Source organism: Aptenodytes patagonicus, chromosome 2 (genome assembly GCF_965638725.1).
Source record: "Aptenodytes patagonicus chromosome 2, bAptPat1.pri.cur, whole genome shotgun sequence".
NCBI classification, from domain to species: Eukaryota; Metazoa; Chordata; class Aves; order Sphenisciformes; family Spheniscidae; genus Aptenodytes; species Aptenodytes patagonicus.
The window spans coordinates 56528687-56542834 of NC_134950.1; the positions used below are offsets into that span (position 1 = coordinate 56528687).

General features: G+C 41.3%; 1 protein-coding gene across 2 annotated transcripts in view; it reads left to right on the plus strand.

Annotated features, from left to right (window-relative positions):
- Positions 1–14148, plus strand: part of ARHGAP28 (Rho GTPase activating protein 28) — a 76227-nt gene that overhangs the window by 45084 nt on the left and 16995 nt on the right. For both annotated transcript variants that reach the window (XM_076329939.1, XM_076329940.1), the window contains exons 3-7: positions 948–1165; positions 6799–6886; positions 8849–9006; positions 12544–12709; positions 12825–12916. In XM_076329939.1, coding sequence (XP_076186054.1) covers positions 948–1165; positions 6799–6886; positions 8849–9006; positions 12544–12709; positions 12825–12916 — 722 coding nt within the window. The remainder of the gene's footprint in view (positions 1–947; positions 1166–6798; positions 6887–8848; positions 9007–12543; positions 12710–12824; positions 12917–14148) is intronic.

Consider the following 14148-nt stretch of genomic DNA (forward strand, 5'->3'; position numbering starts at 1 on the left):
GTAGGTTGGGAGCTTCTCCCTGTCCTACAGTGACTGGGGATATTCATTTAATGTACCAGGTAGCAAGCTGAAATCTGAGGAAAGAAAATACTTTTTCACACAGTGCATAATCTCGCTATGGAACCAGTTGCCGTGTTGAACCATTTGAGAAACAGGTTTTGAATAGGATCCAAGAAGGTATTAGTCACTAATCAGGATATCAAGAAACCCCAGATATAGAGTGCTAGCCAGTCTTTAATTATTAGAAATCAGGATGATACCTAGCATGCAAGGATAGCTATTTCTGCATCTTCCACCTCTACCTGACCTCCTTGATACCTACCCCTACCTGACCTTTGCTCTTTAGTGAGTGGCTCTGGCTCTTAACCATCTTGTCCAAAACAGGCTGTTGGATTAGGTGGACATCACACTTCTCTCAGTGTGGCATCTTCACTAAGTGTCTGATTACCAGCTGACCCTCTGGCATCTCGAATCTCATCCTTAGTGTGCAAATACATTATTCTATTGTATACATCACTACAGTATTTTTGCCTATTTTATTTGGAATACCAACTTAATTTCCACCTGCCAAATGGCTTCATCCAGTACAACGTGGTATAAATGGTAACTGAGGGGATTTATGCTTTTGAATGAGGGGTTAGTTTTTAGTGACATTGCTGTGCCCGGCTAGGCACCCTACAGCCTTCTTCACACGAGTGTGTTGATGCACAAGTTAAAAATACCTCTTCTGTTCTTCTCCTAAGCCTCTTCTGTGCAGAGACTGCCAAACTGAAAGTTGACATTATGTCGACAAAACTAAATTAACTTACACTTGTGGCCTAAGAAAGATTGGAAGTGGAGTCTTCTTGAGGTAAAGGCTAAGGCAACAGTCTACCATGCCACCTCCCTTCCTTCAGCCCCCTCTCCCTCCCATGCCAGGCCTGGTAACATGCTCTCTTCCTCCGCAGAAGGGGAGCTGGAGGCAGAATGGCTGCAAGATGTAGGTTTATCTACGCTGATCTCGGGCACTGAAGAAGAGGACGGCCAAGCCCTGCTGTCCACTCTGACCCGAACTCAAGCTGCCGCTGTACAGAAGAGGTACAACACCTACACTCAGACCCTAAGGAAGAAGAACAAGCACACAGTCCGGGATGTGCGAGACATCTTTGGCACCAATGACTCTTCTGTAAGTAGCCAATGCATCCTAGCGAATGCTTTTGAGCATAATTTTTATGCCTTTTGCAAGTAGCTCATCAAAGCTTCTACCAGACAGGAACCCTTTTCTGCTGACAACGTACAGACAGCCAGTAGCTGTACCTGACACTAAGTCCAGACTTTTAATGCTGTATTTACTACATTTTGAGAGGAGAGGAAAGGAAGAAACCAAATAAAATAGATGGTGCACAGTTTTGCAACTATCCTGTAACATAATGTTTTATCTGTTGCCAGCCTTCCTCCTGCAATCTCCTATCGAGACTAACATTTACTCCTTTATTTCTTGGAAATTGGTGAGTTACTCTTGGCAGCTGTTCAAATTTTTGCTGGCTTCTGGGGACACTTGCTATTTACTCAGCAGTCTCAGTGGTGAAGTAAAACTTCTCTGATGAAGCAACTGGGGTTCAAATATGCATAAGCAATTAAACACCTGCCGGCATGATTGCAACTGGTACACTGGCAGTTACATTTCACTTACATAGCAAATGAAAAATCTATTAACTGTTCATTTGCTTCATGGCTTCAGAAATGAGCATTGCCTCTGGTGGTTTCATCCAGTTTTCCCTGAGGATAGCTCTAAACGCACCAATTCTTACCCCTACACATTTTGATTTTGGCGAATGCAGTCAACTGTGTGAGTTTAGTCCAATGCTCAAAGCAACACGCATGACTTTACATGTGTCACTCATGATATCTTAAATGGGAGTCACCAATAAGCTCACAAGCTCACCTTTGAAATTAATATTAAAGTTCTTGCCATTACAAGACTGAAAGAAATTCTTTTTCATTATAAAAGTGCTTTGTCCTTTTCTATTTGTGCTACCTTCTCTTCAAGGCGTGGCATCCTGGATGAATTTAAAACAAAAAATTGGGAAACAAAATTGTAGCTGCATAGTTATATTAAAATTACAAAGATATAATGGTTGGGGAGTTAACTTGTTTGTCTCCAGTTTAAGTATCTGGGCTTTTTTGAACCTCTTGCACATATCCCACAAATATATCCAGAAGCATCCAGTAGTTTCCTGTGGGCAGACTTTCCTGCATGAGAAATCCTCAGGCATGTTTGCACGAACATTAAAAAGCTGATGGCATTTCTTATTAGATTAGCACACTTCTCCTATTTCAAGTATCTGTAAACCTTAATGTGCTTAAAAATTTTAAAAAATTATAATAAAGCTTCAGTTTCCCAATAAATTTTAATCAGCCAAATAAATGTTGTACCCATTCTCTTGGATGGGCACATTATTGATCTATTTTTTACCTGCTTATTTTTCATCTTTGTTTCTCACTTGCTAAAGGAATCAGGAGTTTCAGGGCCATTGCCCTTCAAATCACTGTTTTACCTCCTCTGAAATTCAGCTCACTTACTAGTTCTGCATTGTGAAAGTCTGAAAGATAAGGCTGGAAAAGTAATTAAGACTTCTAATTCTTCTTCCCACAAAAGTATGCAGTTCTGCAGGCTGCTTACCTAAATGTTAAACACAGGTACACAAATACAGTTGCAGAGGACTCCATCACCTCCCTCCAATGGACTGCAAAAGAAATTGTATTTCTAAAAGCCTGCAAGTTTCCCAACACCCTTTAGGCATTCCTATTGACCATTGCTCTTATCTCTGCTGCTTATTATGGGATTTAGAAAGTCCATCCTAATTATCAGCTCCTCAGGGACAGATGCATCGCAGGGGGGTGTTGTGCCCCGAGCTGAGGGTTTTCTGAGCAGCCCTTCATCAGGGGGTGTCAGCCGAAGCAGCCCCTCACACTCTGCTGCCTCTTTGGGCATGGCACTACAGCTATCGGTGAACCTTTGTGATGAATCAGTTTGGGAAAGTGATCTGGAATAAAAACCACCCAGCCAAAAAAGAAGAGCAAGAGGGAAGGGCAAATCTTTTCAGCACAGCTGCTGAAGAGAGGCTGGTAAAAAGGCTGCTTGAAATGACGCGCAGGAGTTTTGCTTTCCCATCCTGCTTTTTAGTTGGGAAGGGAAGAAGTAAACATGTTGCAAATAGCAAAACAGTTTTAATTGCTTCTCCTAACTCTATAATCCTCCCCATTAGGAGGATGGACTTACATCTTCTTCCCAACAACCTAAGCATTACAGGAGCCTAGAGGGATGGGTCACAGGATGGATTACTCTCTTCTGTGGCTAATGATGAGAGAAAAGGTGATTAGCTCACTAGGGTCACCTGAGATGAGATTTAGGGTACCTACTGCAGAGGCATAGATAGTTGTCACCCAGAGGGGGGGGGGGGGGGGGGGGGGAAAGAAAAAAAAAAAAAAAAAAGATTTGCCCTAGTTTCTTTTCTCTGTTCTGAAAAAACCTGCTTGCTAGATGTTTTGCTATTACTGCCCGGTGGCCAGTGTCTATGTGGGTCAACACAGAGCAAAGGGTGCTTTTCCCCTCATTCTGCCTTGAGGTCCATCCCCTCAGGGCAGGAGTGTTCCCTCAACAGCCCAAGTGGACTGAAATGAAAGGAAATGAAGCCATATTTCCTTTTTTGGGAGTTGTGTTTTGTTCTTTTTCTGCTGGCCACCCTGTAAAGGTACTGTGATCCCGGGGACAAAATGCACAACCTGTGGTACCTCACCCCTCCGAGAGTGATGCCTCGGTCGAGCAGCCTGCCCCAGCTGAAGTGCCTCTGCTCTGCTTCAGACAGGCCTACATGCAGCAGGCTCGACTGACAGCCACACTGTGGAGATTTAAATTGGATGGTTTATTAATCACAGTGGCCTGATTTTCCTTACTGCTGGTACCCCGCTGCTTCCATCAGAAGCTAGCGGCTCTGCTAGTGCTCAAAGCCTAGAAAAATCAACAGCAGAATACAAATTGGGGGGGAAACATTGATTTTATTATTGGAGGGAAGAAATGAAGCACCGTGTTCATTAACAGCACAACCCTGTGCATTGTGATCAGCTAAAACTCTTCAAGAGTTTTATGAGCATTTTACTTGAGCAATGCATGAGAAAATCATGTCCTAATCAAAGAAGAATCACTAACTAACCAAGAGCTATTTGCATGAAAAGGCATTTGTGATGACAGTGCTCAGAAATATGAATATATCCAAAGCATGGGCAACTTGTATCCTGACCAGAGCTATAAGGCTATCCTCCTTTGCCTTTATTTCCCTTAGCTGCAGGGCTGACAATAGAATTTTGTCACTTTGGTGCTCGGATGATTTGTTTTTACATCTTCGACAACGACAGTAGCTACTAAACAACTGTCTACCTCATCTCCATCTTTTCCTTACTTTTCTGGTTTCCTCTTCCCATTGGAAATTCCTGTGTACATTGTGCCAGTAAACACTGGGCTCATTTTTAGTATTGGATGATGAGAACTGCCTAATGATTCACTTTCAGTCAGAAATCAGGATATGAGAAGTCTTGCCTTCGCTGGAGCTCCAGCCAAATGAATAAAGCTGTACCGACTTAGTTAAGGACACAGTTTGACTCTTGGCCTTTCACATTCATTAAGACATGAGCTTCCAAAGTTTTTTAATCTTCTTTTTTACTAAAGACACAATCTGTATCTTTAAAATTCATGCATTAACAAGGTTTTATTCCTAGTCTTTCCTTTCTTTGTATCATATTATCCTAAGATTAAAAAAAGGGGGGGAGGAGGGGTTGTTGGTCCTGTTTGGAAGAGATTTTCACAAAAGAGACAGCGATTTGGCTTCTTTATACACTCTCCCTGTGGAGGCTGGGAAATGAGACCAAGAATACAATGTTTTTAGCTACCCTGATATTGTACATGGTTCATGATCTTCAGTTGCCACAAGCTAGAGCAGCCTGCAGGCTCTTGCAAGCACTGCTGGGTGCAAGGCAGAGTTGTGCTTTCAGCTCCCCTCCGCGAGCTCCACCATGCTTAACAGAACCTGGTTACTGCAGCTGCTTCACTGTTGATTTCACCTGTGTAACAAGGCTGGAAGGATTTTTTCCTTAATAAACTTGACTCACTGTAAATCTATTCTGAATACAATTCGCAGGGTCAGACATTCCAAGCAGTGAAAGTAGATGAGCCAGTTGCTAATGTTTACCATTAATTTCTCCATCTGGATCTTAAGCAGCAGAATAACTACTTTTATGTTTGATTTTCCCAAATTGCTGAGGCAAGTTTAACTGTCCCCTCCACTTCCACACTACCACCTGAAATTTATCTTGCATTTTTATGTCCTAAAGCCTTTTGTGTAAATGTTACGGGATTTTATCATAAAAGCATCCTACAGCTCTCCTTTTAAAAAAATCAGTGGTCCTTACAGTCTTCTGGCAAAGGAAGTCCATGTGACTCAAATCCTGTTTCCTCTCAAGTTTGCGGGCCATTGAATGGACTCTCTCAGGAGAGATTTTATTCATGTTACATTTGACTTTGTTACCCAAATAGCTTAGAGGATAAGATTGAATAAAACAACTACAACATTTTTTCAGGCTTCCAATTGGAAGAGGTGCCTGTCTTTTAAATATCCGAAGTTTTTTAGCAGCCTGAATGCTGCTCCTGTGCATTGGCTACAAATGGGGAAGACAAAATTTCTGCCCTGAGGCATTGCTGCTTGTTGATAAACAGCCGAATTAGCAATTTAAAGAGCGGCTGTTGTGGGCTCATCGGTGCCCTCAGCTGCAGGTTCAGCTGGAAAGCCGGGGGCTGCTCCGTCAGGCTTGGGGGTGAGGCAGCAGGTTTGGGAAAGGGAGGGCTCCAAGGGCTCCCACCAGCATGCAAAGGACAGCAGAAAAAATACGAGGCTGGTTTGGGGCATTGTATTTATTTTCACTGAGTACCCTTCAGAGCATTTTTTAAATTCTTGAGCTTTTTTTTTTTTTTACCCAAGAGCATGCAGATGAGCTGCTACTGCCCCGTGTACACACGCACGCTCAGATTTGTCTTATGACGACTCCCAAAACTGCTGAGAACAAGGGCAAAACTCAGCTGCCAAGAAGAGGTGATAGTGCTTGAAAGTCACCCCCTGGGCCTCAGAGCCCCTTCTCTGCTGTGCCACACACGCTTCCCCCATTTTCACACAGTGCAGAATGATTTCTGGAGCGGAAAGAAATGAAGTCGACTATAGAAAAGATCTTTTTTCCCCAAAAACTGTTTTTGCAGTTCATTGATAAAGTGTTAGTATATAACCTACGGGAGGACATCTGTCCGTTAATAATTTGCTGGTGCCCAAATCCCGAAAGGTGGTGAACAGCCTGATTTCTGACAGATGCTTGGAGCAGCGGATGTTCAACGTGTGTCAGAGAGTCCTCAGCAAGATTTGTGGCCAAAATGATTAAAAGCAGGATGGATTACAATTTGACGAGGACCTTTCACTTAGTACAATTACGTACAGCAATTTACTCAGGTAGTTTCAGTCATTATATAGGACAGGACTCATTAGCTACAGTGAGCTGCAATATTACTGACCTCAACAAGATCCAAATCTGTGCAGCCTGGGGAAGATTAATTCTCAGGCTTGGCTGTGAAAAATGTACTCTGGCGAATCACAACAGGTTGTTTAAACTTGGCAAACGAGTGTAAGCTGAGAATTGATACGCTGTTGCTTGAACTGTAGCAGTTTCTGTCCATAGACGTTTACCTTCACTGCAGTCTGATCATTTTTCCTTGCCTATCAGCCCACATTTGAGACAGTTCCAGTGTCACCAGTTCCTTCTAATGGTATCCAGCTTCCTGGGCAGAAGCCAGTTTGGAAATCAGTTAGCTGTGAGTATGCAAACATGTAACCAGTGTTCACTTCCTCCTAGGAAAATGATAGACAGAAAGATCCTTTTGTGGTTCTGAGGTTAGTCCCCTCTTCTGTGTCGGGGCCGTGCTGCATATATATTCTTAAAATCATTGTCAGCTTATTGTCATGCAGGAACCAAAGTTTCTCATTCAAGACCGGTGTTGTACAGACGCAGACTGCTGCCCTTGAGGCATCGGTGTCTAAAAAGTACTGATTGTTGCAAGGCTGGGAGTGTAAAAATAACCTCTAAACAATATGGTGCAGAATTTGTCCAAAATATGTCAGCAGTGTATTTTCTTGTCGCAAATCATGAACAGAAAGATGCATATTTCCTTCACATTTCTTCTCCAGTACTGCAGAAACAGTAGTATTAGAAATTTATCATTTTTCTGGTTCTACCCTATTATTCTGATCTACTAATGGTGTTATTTTGGACATCCCTTAAACACTTTGCCCTGACAGCAACTGGCAGTGCTAACGAAAATGATAGCTCTGCTCTACTCAATGTCTGGATAACTGTCAGCAGCCTTCCATAGGAATGTCCGTCTTTTATTTTGAAAGCTCTTCCCACCACCGTTGCTCAGGGCTTAAGTAAAGGGCTATCAATACCCGAGTTTCAAAGCTAGTCTCTTAGATGTTTACCTCTGGATATAGTGCCACAGACATTTTCCCTGGTTGCAAAAACTGTTCATTTTGCTGCTCTGCTGATACCTCTACTCCGCAAGCAGTTGTACTAGAACAGATGGGGAACCAAATTGCCAGGGCCACTGTGGATGGTCTGTGGCCCCAGGTCCAGGGATGGAAAGAGAGATGTAAAATATCTTAAAACAGCTTGGCCATTAGGTAACATCTAAGGCCACAGTTCAGAAGCCACTTAATAACACACTTAGCTTTTTCATCCCAGACTTGCAAAACAAAGGCTGGCAAAACAGTGTTGCAAGAAATGTTTAATTTCCTGTATCTGTAAACTCAATGATTCAAATATCATGGGGCATGCACGTGTTTATAAAACATGTGATGCTTTTTAATTCACTTTCTGATTTCCGTGGCTTTTGAATGCACTTGGGTCATGTTACTAAACTCTTCTCTGCAGTCCTGGGGGCTGAAATTTCACTTTACTTCCAATGAAAATTATGATTCTGTTCCAATTGCATGAGTCTAGGAGCTGGACCTTAACGGAAAATGTAAAATTGTCCTGAGATGTGAGAGATCAGTCATGAAAGTTGGCAACACTGGAACTCATGCATGTTATCACACTTTGGACTCCATGACAATAGGGTATTTCTGTACTTGATTGTACTGATTTCAGAAGTTTTCCTTTGGCATCCACTAATTTCAGCAGGTGACTAAATTTTAGAGTAGAACAATAAGTCATTTCACAATATCTACCAGAAATTCCAGTATAGTGTTTTGCAAATTGGAAGATTGTACATTGAGTCCTGTTTTGGTGCTACACACCTAAACTAGCAACTGTGAGAAATATATGTATGTGAGCATATAAAATATATGCACAATGTCTTATGATTGTAAATAAGTCAACAGTGACCTGAGAAACCGTGTCAACAGCATTTTTCTGTCAGGAACTTTTATTTTTAATTGTTCATTAGACAAGCGCCAACACAGTTTGCTGGCCTGGGTAGACAAGGTTGGAGTACAAAAACTTGATAATTCCTGATAAACAGGAAGTTCCAGCTTGACTATCTTTCTCACGAAAAGCAACAAGTTAAATAATCTAAAATGAAAATAGGGATTTTATTTCTAAGGGGTTATTTCCTCCAGACGAAACAGGAACATGCTGTGGTTTACACTGAAATTCCTCTTTGAAGCACTTCCTTTATTACTTTCTCAAGATTTTTGTCATCTTGGTTCAATTTTTTAATGTCTCTGTACTAAATGCAAGCATACATTCAGCATTCATATATAATTTCCCTTATTTTCAGCTAATAGCTGTCTAGACTGCGGACTAGATAAAAGCAGCCCATCTGTAACAGAAGAGCTCTCCTATGAGGTCTCTTTCTCAGAATCCATTACGGTCCTTCCAAAAACCCAAGAATGGCCAAAAAACCAGAGGTTCAAAAAGGAAGACTCTGCTTTGCCTGTAAGTTTGTTCTCGACATCTTTCCTCAATTGTTTTCTTTAACCCGGTAACTTCCTGCTTTATATCTCCAGCACATTGGAGTCCGTTAAGATACATTAGCTGTCCTTTGCTATGTGTGCTTTATAGAGGCTGCCCGCTGTGCCTGCCTGCCGCTTGTGACTGATTCCCAGAGAGGCACCAAAGCTAAACTGGATATCCAAGCCTGTTTTTTACTTGTACCCATCACAGAAGAATATGTGTAACTCAATCCACAAATATTGCATCATCCACACATTTTTCACTTAGAAATAAGGCCCAGTTACTGGCACTAAAACTAGCAATCATTTTCATTACTGATCTGCTTTCCTACTTTATTCCCCCGCAGATTATCTGCCTTTGTTAACACATGGATTTAAAATTGCTTCACAGACGAAGGGGGGAAAGCAAGCCTTAGTCGTGCAGCAGTACTGATTGTCTCCAATCAGTATTCCGTTCAATTACGCTATAGGAGATACTACATGAACGGTTAAAGGAAAGTTTATCATATCATCCAACCAGACATACACTGAGCAGTTGTGTCATTATCTGGAATTATTTCTTGAAATCAAGGAAGTCAGTTTTCTATTCCCATCAGCCCTCACAACTTCCATTACTGAAAACTGGAGCATTAGGTTTGTGCTTCAGATACCACCTTTTTAGTGAAATGTATGAAATAGCTGTAAATTATTTGGAAGCATTTCCTGAATGTTATGATGTCCTGAGGCCCTGAACTAATCTGAAATTGTTGCTATCCACACAGACATTGAAATCTCTGAAAATTATCCATTTGTCCATCTCAGGCACCACCAAGGAAGAAGAACCTGAGATGCAGAAGTAAGCTTCCCTGTTGAAAGGAGGGATAAGACACCAAGTAGATTACAACTGGTGTGAAATCCCTGTGCTTTAGTGTGTCTGGGTTTTTTTGTGGTGGGGGTAACTTGGTGTCCTGTGGAGAGTAAGGATATCTCTGCCTTCATCAGGATTTTGGCAAACCAAAGGTTCATCCTTGCTCCTTGTAATAGCAAACCTAGGACCCCAGCCTTCACTACAACACACTCACACACAAATTGTTCTCTGCGACAGCTAGGACAATTTCCAGTTGATAGAGCAGGGAAACTGGTGACACACAGGGAATCACATTGAATATCGGGGACCTGTGGATGCATAATTGATTGGTATTAGAAAAGGCCGGTATTGTGCTGGAGATGAACTATTCTGCAGGCAGGACATCATTTTTGTGTGCTCGGAAGAGTTCACGAGAAATATGCCAGGTCATCACAGACAGAGACTTTCTGAATAAAGTCAACAATTGTAGCTGTTGATGTTGGCATTTCTCTTACTTCATATGCTGCCACTCATGGTATTTGTTTTTTCCCATAATGGCTCAGCCTGTAATGGGCCCCAGCAAAAAAATCACCTCTTGCTCTGTTACAGAGTGACCAGTCACCTACACTCTGAAGGCCTATCCCTCCTTCCTCAAGGTGGGCCAACAGGGCCAGACCGAAGTCTACATAACATCATACTTCCTCCAGGGCAGGTCTGACACATTAATATAACCAACTTCATGGATGGCATATACCGAGCCGCAGAGAGAGAGATTATATATCATAAAATAGCGTGTCCCCTGCAGCTCCCAGAAAAGCCAACTCAACATCACTGCCTGCATAGGGTAACATGCGATTTCCCCGTTGTGGGACCATGATCAATGTGACTTAGTTGAAGGTACTACAGAACTAAGAGTCAGTAAGCATTTCATGCCCATCTTAGTGCACTGTATAGTTCCACATAGAAACAACATGTCACACAACATCAGATATGATCCTTAGCCAAAATGCTAGTAATCTAATTTTAGGATAGCAGAGCCTCCTTCAGTGCTGCACATTGTGAATCCACTGTTTGTAAGAAAAATCACTGGAAAATTGTGACACAAGACAGAAGAAAGAGGCCCAGCCCCAAACCTTGTGTTAACACTGCATCACATCATAGTCATCCTAGGAGTCAACCAGCCACCATGGAAAATCATCGTAGCTACCTTTTGTAATCGGTTTTGGAGTGTTTGTCATTTTTTCTTGGCAAACGTACTTTTTCTCTTTCCCCTCAGAAAATATATGTATACTGTGTGATTTTTTCTTATTTTCAAGATGATTTATTGTGCTTTGACTGCTTTTGGACTTTTTGCATCACTGGAACCAAAATGCATAGATATTCTTTAGTATTTTATGTGTCTTCAGAAGACTATCCTCCATGTAGCTTTTGTTACATTATTAAGTCTCAGCGTAAGAGTAACAGTGGAATTGCTGCATTCTGAGGAGGGAAGATCCCGGCTTAAAATGCCCCAGACAGCATGTAAATTAGTTATTCCATCCCCTGCACTCTTTCTGCCCCAATTATGATTAACCCCTATTGAAAGACCATGGGCAATGTGATTTAGGAAGTCCTAACCTACATGATCTAGATGTCCTTTGTCCTCTCATTTTTGAAATCTGATGTAAATTTAACTCTGTTTGACTGCCTTAATCTAAAGATGGGTTAAACCTACTGAGTCCAAATTTGTTTAAAAAAGGGAAGACTGGGCTGAAATCTCCAGAAGCAAAACATTATTAAAGGCTGGGTTTCCACTCAGTTCCCTAAAGGGAGGAGATGATTTGTAATGCCATTTATTTATACCTCTGACTAACAATTACTGGTTTAAATTACAATTAAATTAAAAAAAACATACAATACCAAAGATCCACAGTTCTTTGAAAAGCATGTTTTTTACTATAACTTTGTTATTATGTCTGACAATTATATCAAAAACTGATGGGTATTTGTTCTTTTTGACATTTGTACAAATGTTTCTGTCATGATGCAACATTCCTGGCTCTGGTCCATGACACTGCAGTTTCTAAAATATGTAGACATCTTCACATGCCCTCAAATTACTAAGTATCATTTAGTTCAAGTCTACTTGAATAAATTCTTTCTTAGCTGCTGGGAGTCCCGTTTCTAAGCCTAAATGCTTCTTGAGTAATAAAAAGTACCAGTAAATTGGCAGGTTGGCATCAGGACTAAGTGATTTTGCTTCTGGACTTTTCCTCAGGTCTTTAGTTTGAACTCTCCTGTAAGACCTCATAAATTAATAGTAATATGCAAAGCAGGCACGGATTCATTACACACACACACACACACACACGACTGATATACAACCATATCCATGATGAAATGTATCAGCTACTTCAACAGCTCTGGGGGAGGCAGAAGCAGAGCAAAATGTTATAGTCTGCTGAAATTGGGCAAAAGTTTAAGCAGCAGGTAGCTCATTTGTCCCAGCTGGATGATGAGCAAGAAGCTCAATTTTATGTTTCAGATGGATGCAAGTTATGTCAACATACCAGGCCAATATATAGGGTTGTAGTTCAGCTCTTTGGTGTTATCCATCTACCCTAATTCCTATCACATACGGGCATCTCTTTCAAAACAAAAATTCATGTCCTGTAATTTTTGTGCAAATAAAGATGCGACCCATCTCTACTGTAGAAATTCGTTGTTCGGAAAAGCCGGTTTGGACTGACAGAGGTTGGAGACCTCTCTGCTGAAGACATGAAGAAGATCCGCTACCTCTCTCTGATTGAACTTACGGCCTTCTATGATGCATTGGGGGTGGAGCTGAAGAGGAACCGCGCAGAGAGGGTGCGGGGACGAGGTACTGTGCTGTGGCATCCCCATGGCAGCCACCTGGGCACCGCTCAGCATTGCAAAGAAGATGCATACAAGGTTGTTTTTCCTCTTTTTCATATTTTGTTGTTATTATTTTTAAGAAAATGGTCTGTTTGGAGTCCCTCTCACCATACTGCTGGAGAATGATCAAAAGAAGGTTCCTGGAGTAAAAGTTCCCCTCATCTTCCAAAAAGTGAGTATAACTCAGCCTGCTCGGCCACTAAGATTCACATTTCCATCATTTGCATCGACGCTTAAAGCAGACATCAGATAAAAGAAGATGTAGGCTTTACAGACTTGAAGATGTCTACAGGTTGTCTGTATGTTGTAGTTTGAAAACCTTGTGTCAAGGAGACAAAATTTGTTCCTTTTGTGTGTTTTATCTGTGGTGGGGACCTCTTTCCATTTTTGTAATTATATGGTACTGTACAGGAAACTTCAGGAAACAAATGTCTGGCTTTCTGTTTCCCTTTCTCATTAAATTAGAGCACCATGCAAAACTGCGTGTGTGTGCAGAAGTGGCAGAGATGAGTTGTCTCAGGAGTTTTAATTCCACATGAATTCAAACCGTAGGTATTACTTAGCTATTATTTCCAGAATGGAAGTGGTACTTCTCATTAAGATTTGTATGACAAGACAACGCCATTTATATAAGTCATTTGACAGTACAATGACATTCAGCGGATGTCTTGGAGACAGGTACAAGCACACATGCAGTTACACAGGTTTACATGGACTTGAAACTGCAACACATTTCCCTGTAAATACTGATAAAAGGGGAAGTGGTGTGGAGTGTCAGGGGAAAGACTGACATGGCTTGAATATTTACATGACTTTGCAATCAGCTCCACAGCTCCCCTGTCAAGATACCATGGGAAATTAGAAGGATCCAACAGCTAGGGCAGGAAGCAGAGCTGGTGGTGAAAATCCAGAGCTGTATGAATAAATGCTAGGAAATGATTTTTTTTCCCCTCGTTCTAAATTATGTTAAATCAAAACATATTTATTTTTTTATAAAGAGTTAGAGTAGAAAGCCTATTCCTCTATTCACAGAAATTTCAAAATGAAATATCCTGGGATTATTTTCTAATCTGAGTTCTCAGTTCCTAGAAACGTATGTTATCTATAGACCTTTCCATTGTGCTCCTCGGGGAAAGACTTAAACATTTCTCAGAGGTTAATTTTCCCTCAAAACACCATTGTGTTTTACCCAGTGCCTCTGCCCTTTTATTAATACGTTTATGTGTTAATTGTTCTATAGCAGTGCCAAGTTGCAAATCAAGGACAGAGGGGCCTATTGCATTATCAGTTTTCCATACTCTGCATACTCCGTATTTCAGGGTCAGGAATATGGAGAACAAATTAGGAAGGTTTATTTACATGAGCTGGCTTGTTTTCACTAGCAAATTACATAGAAATGTATCT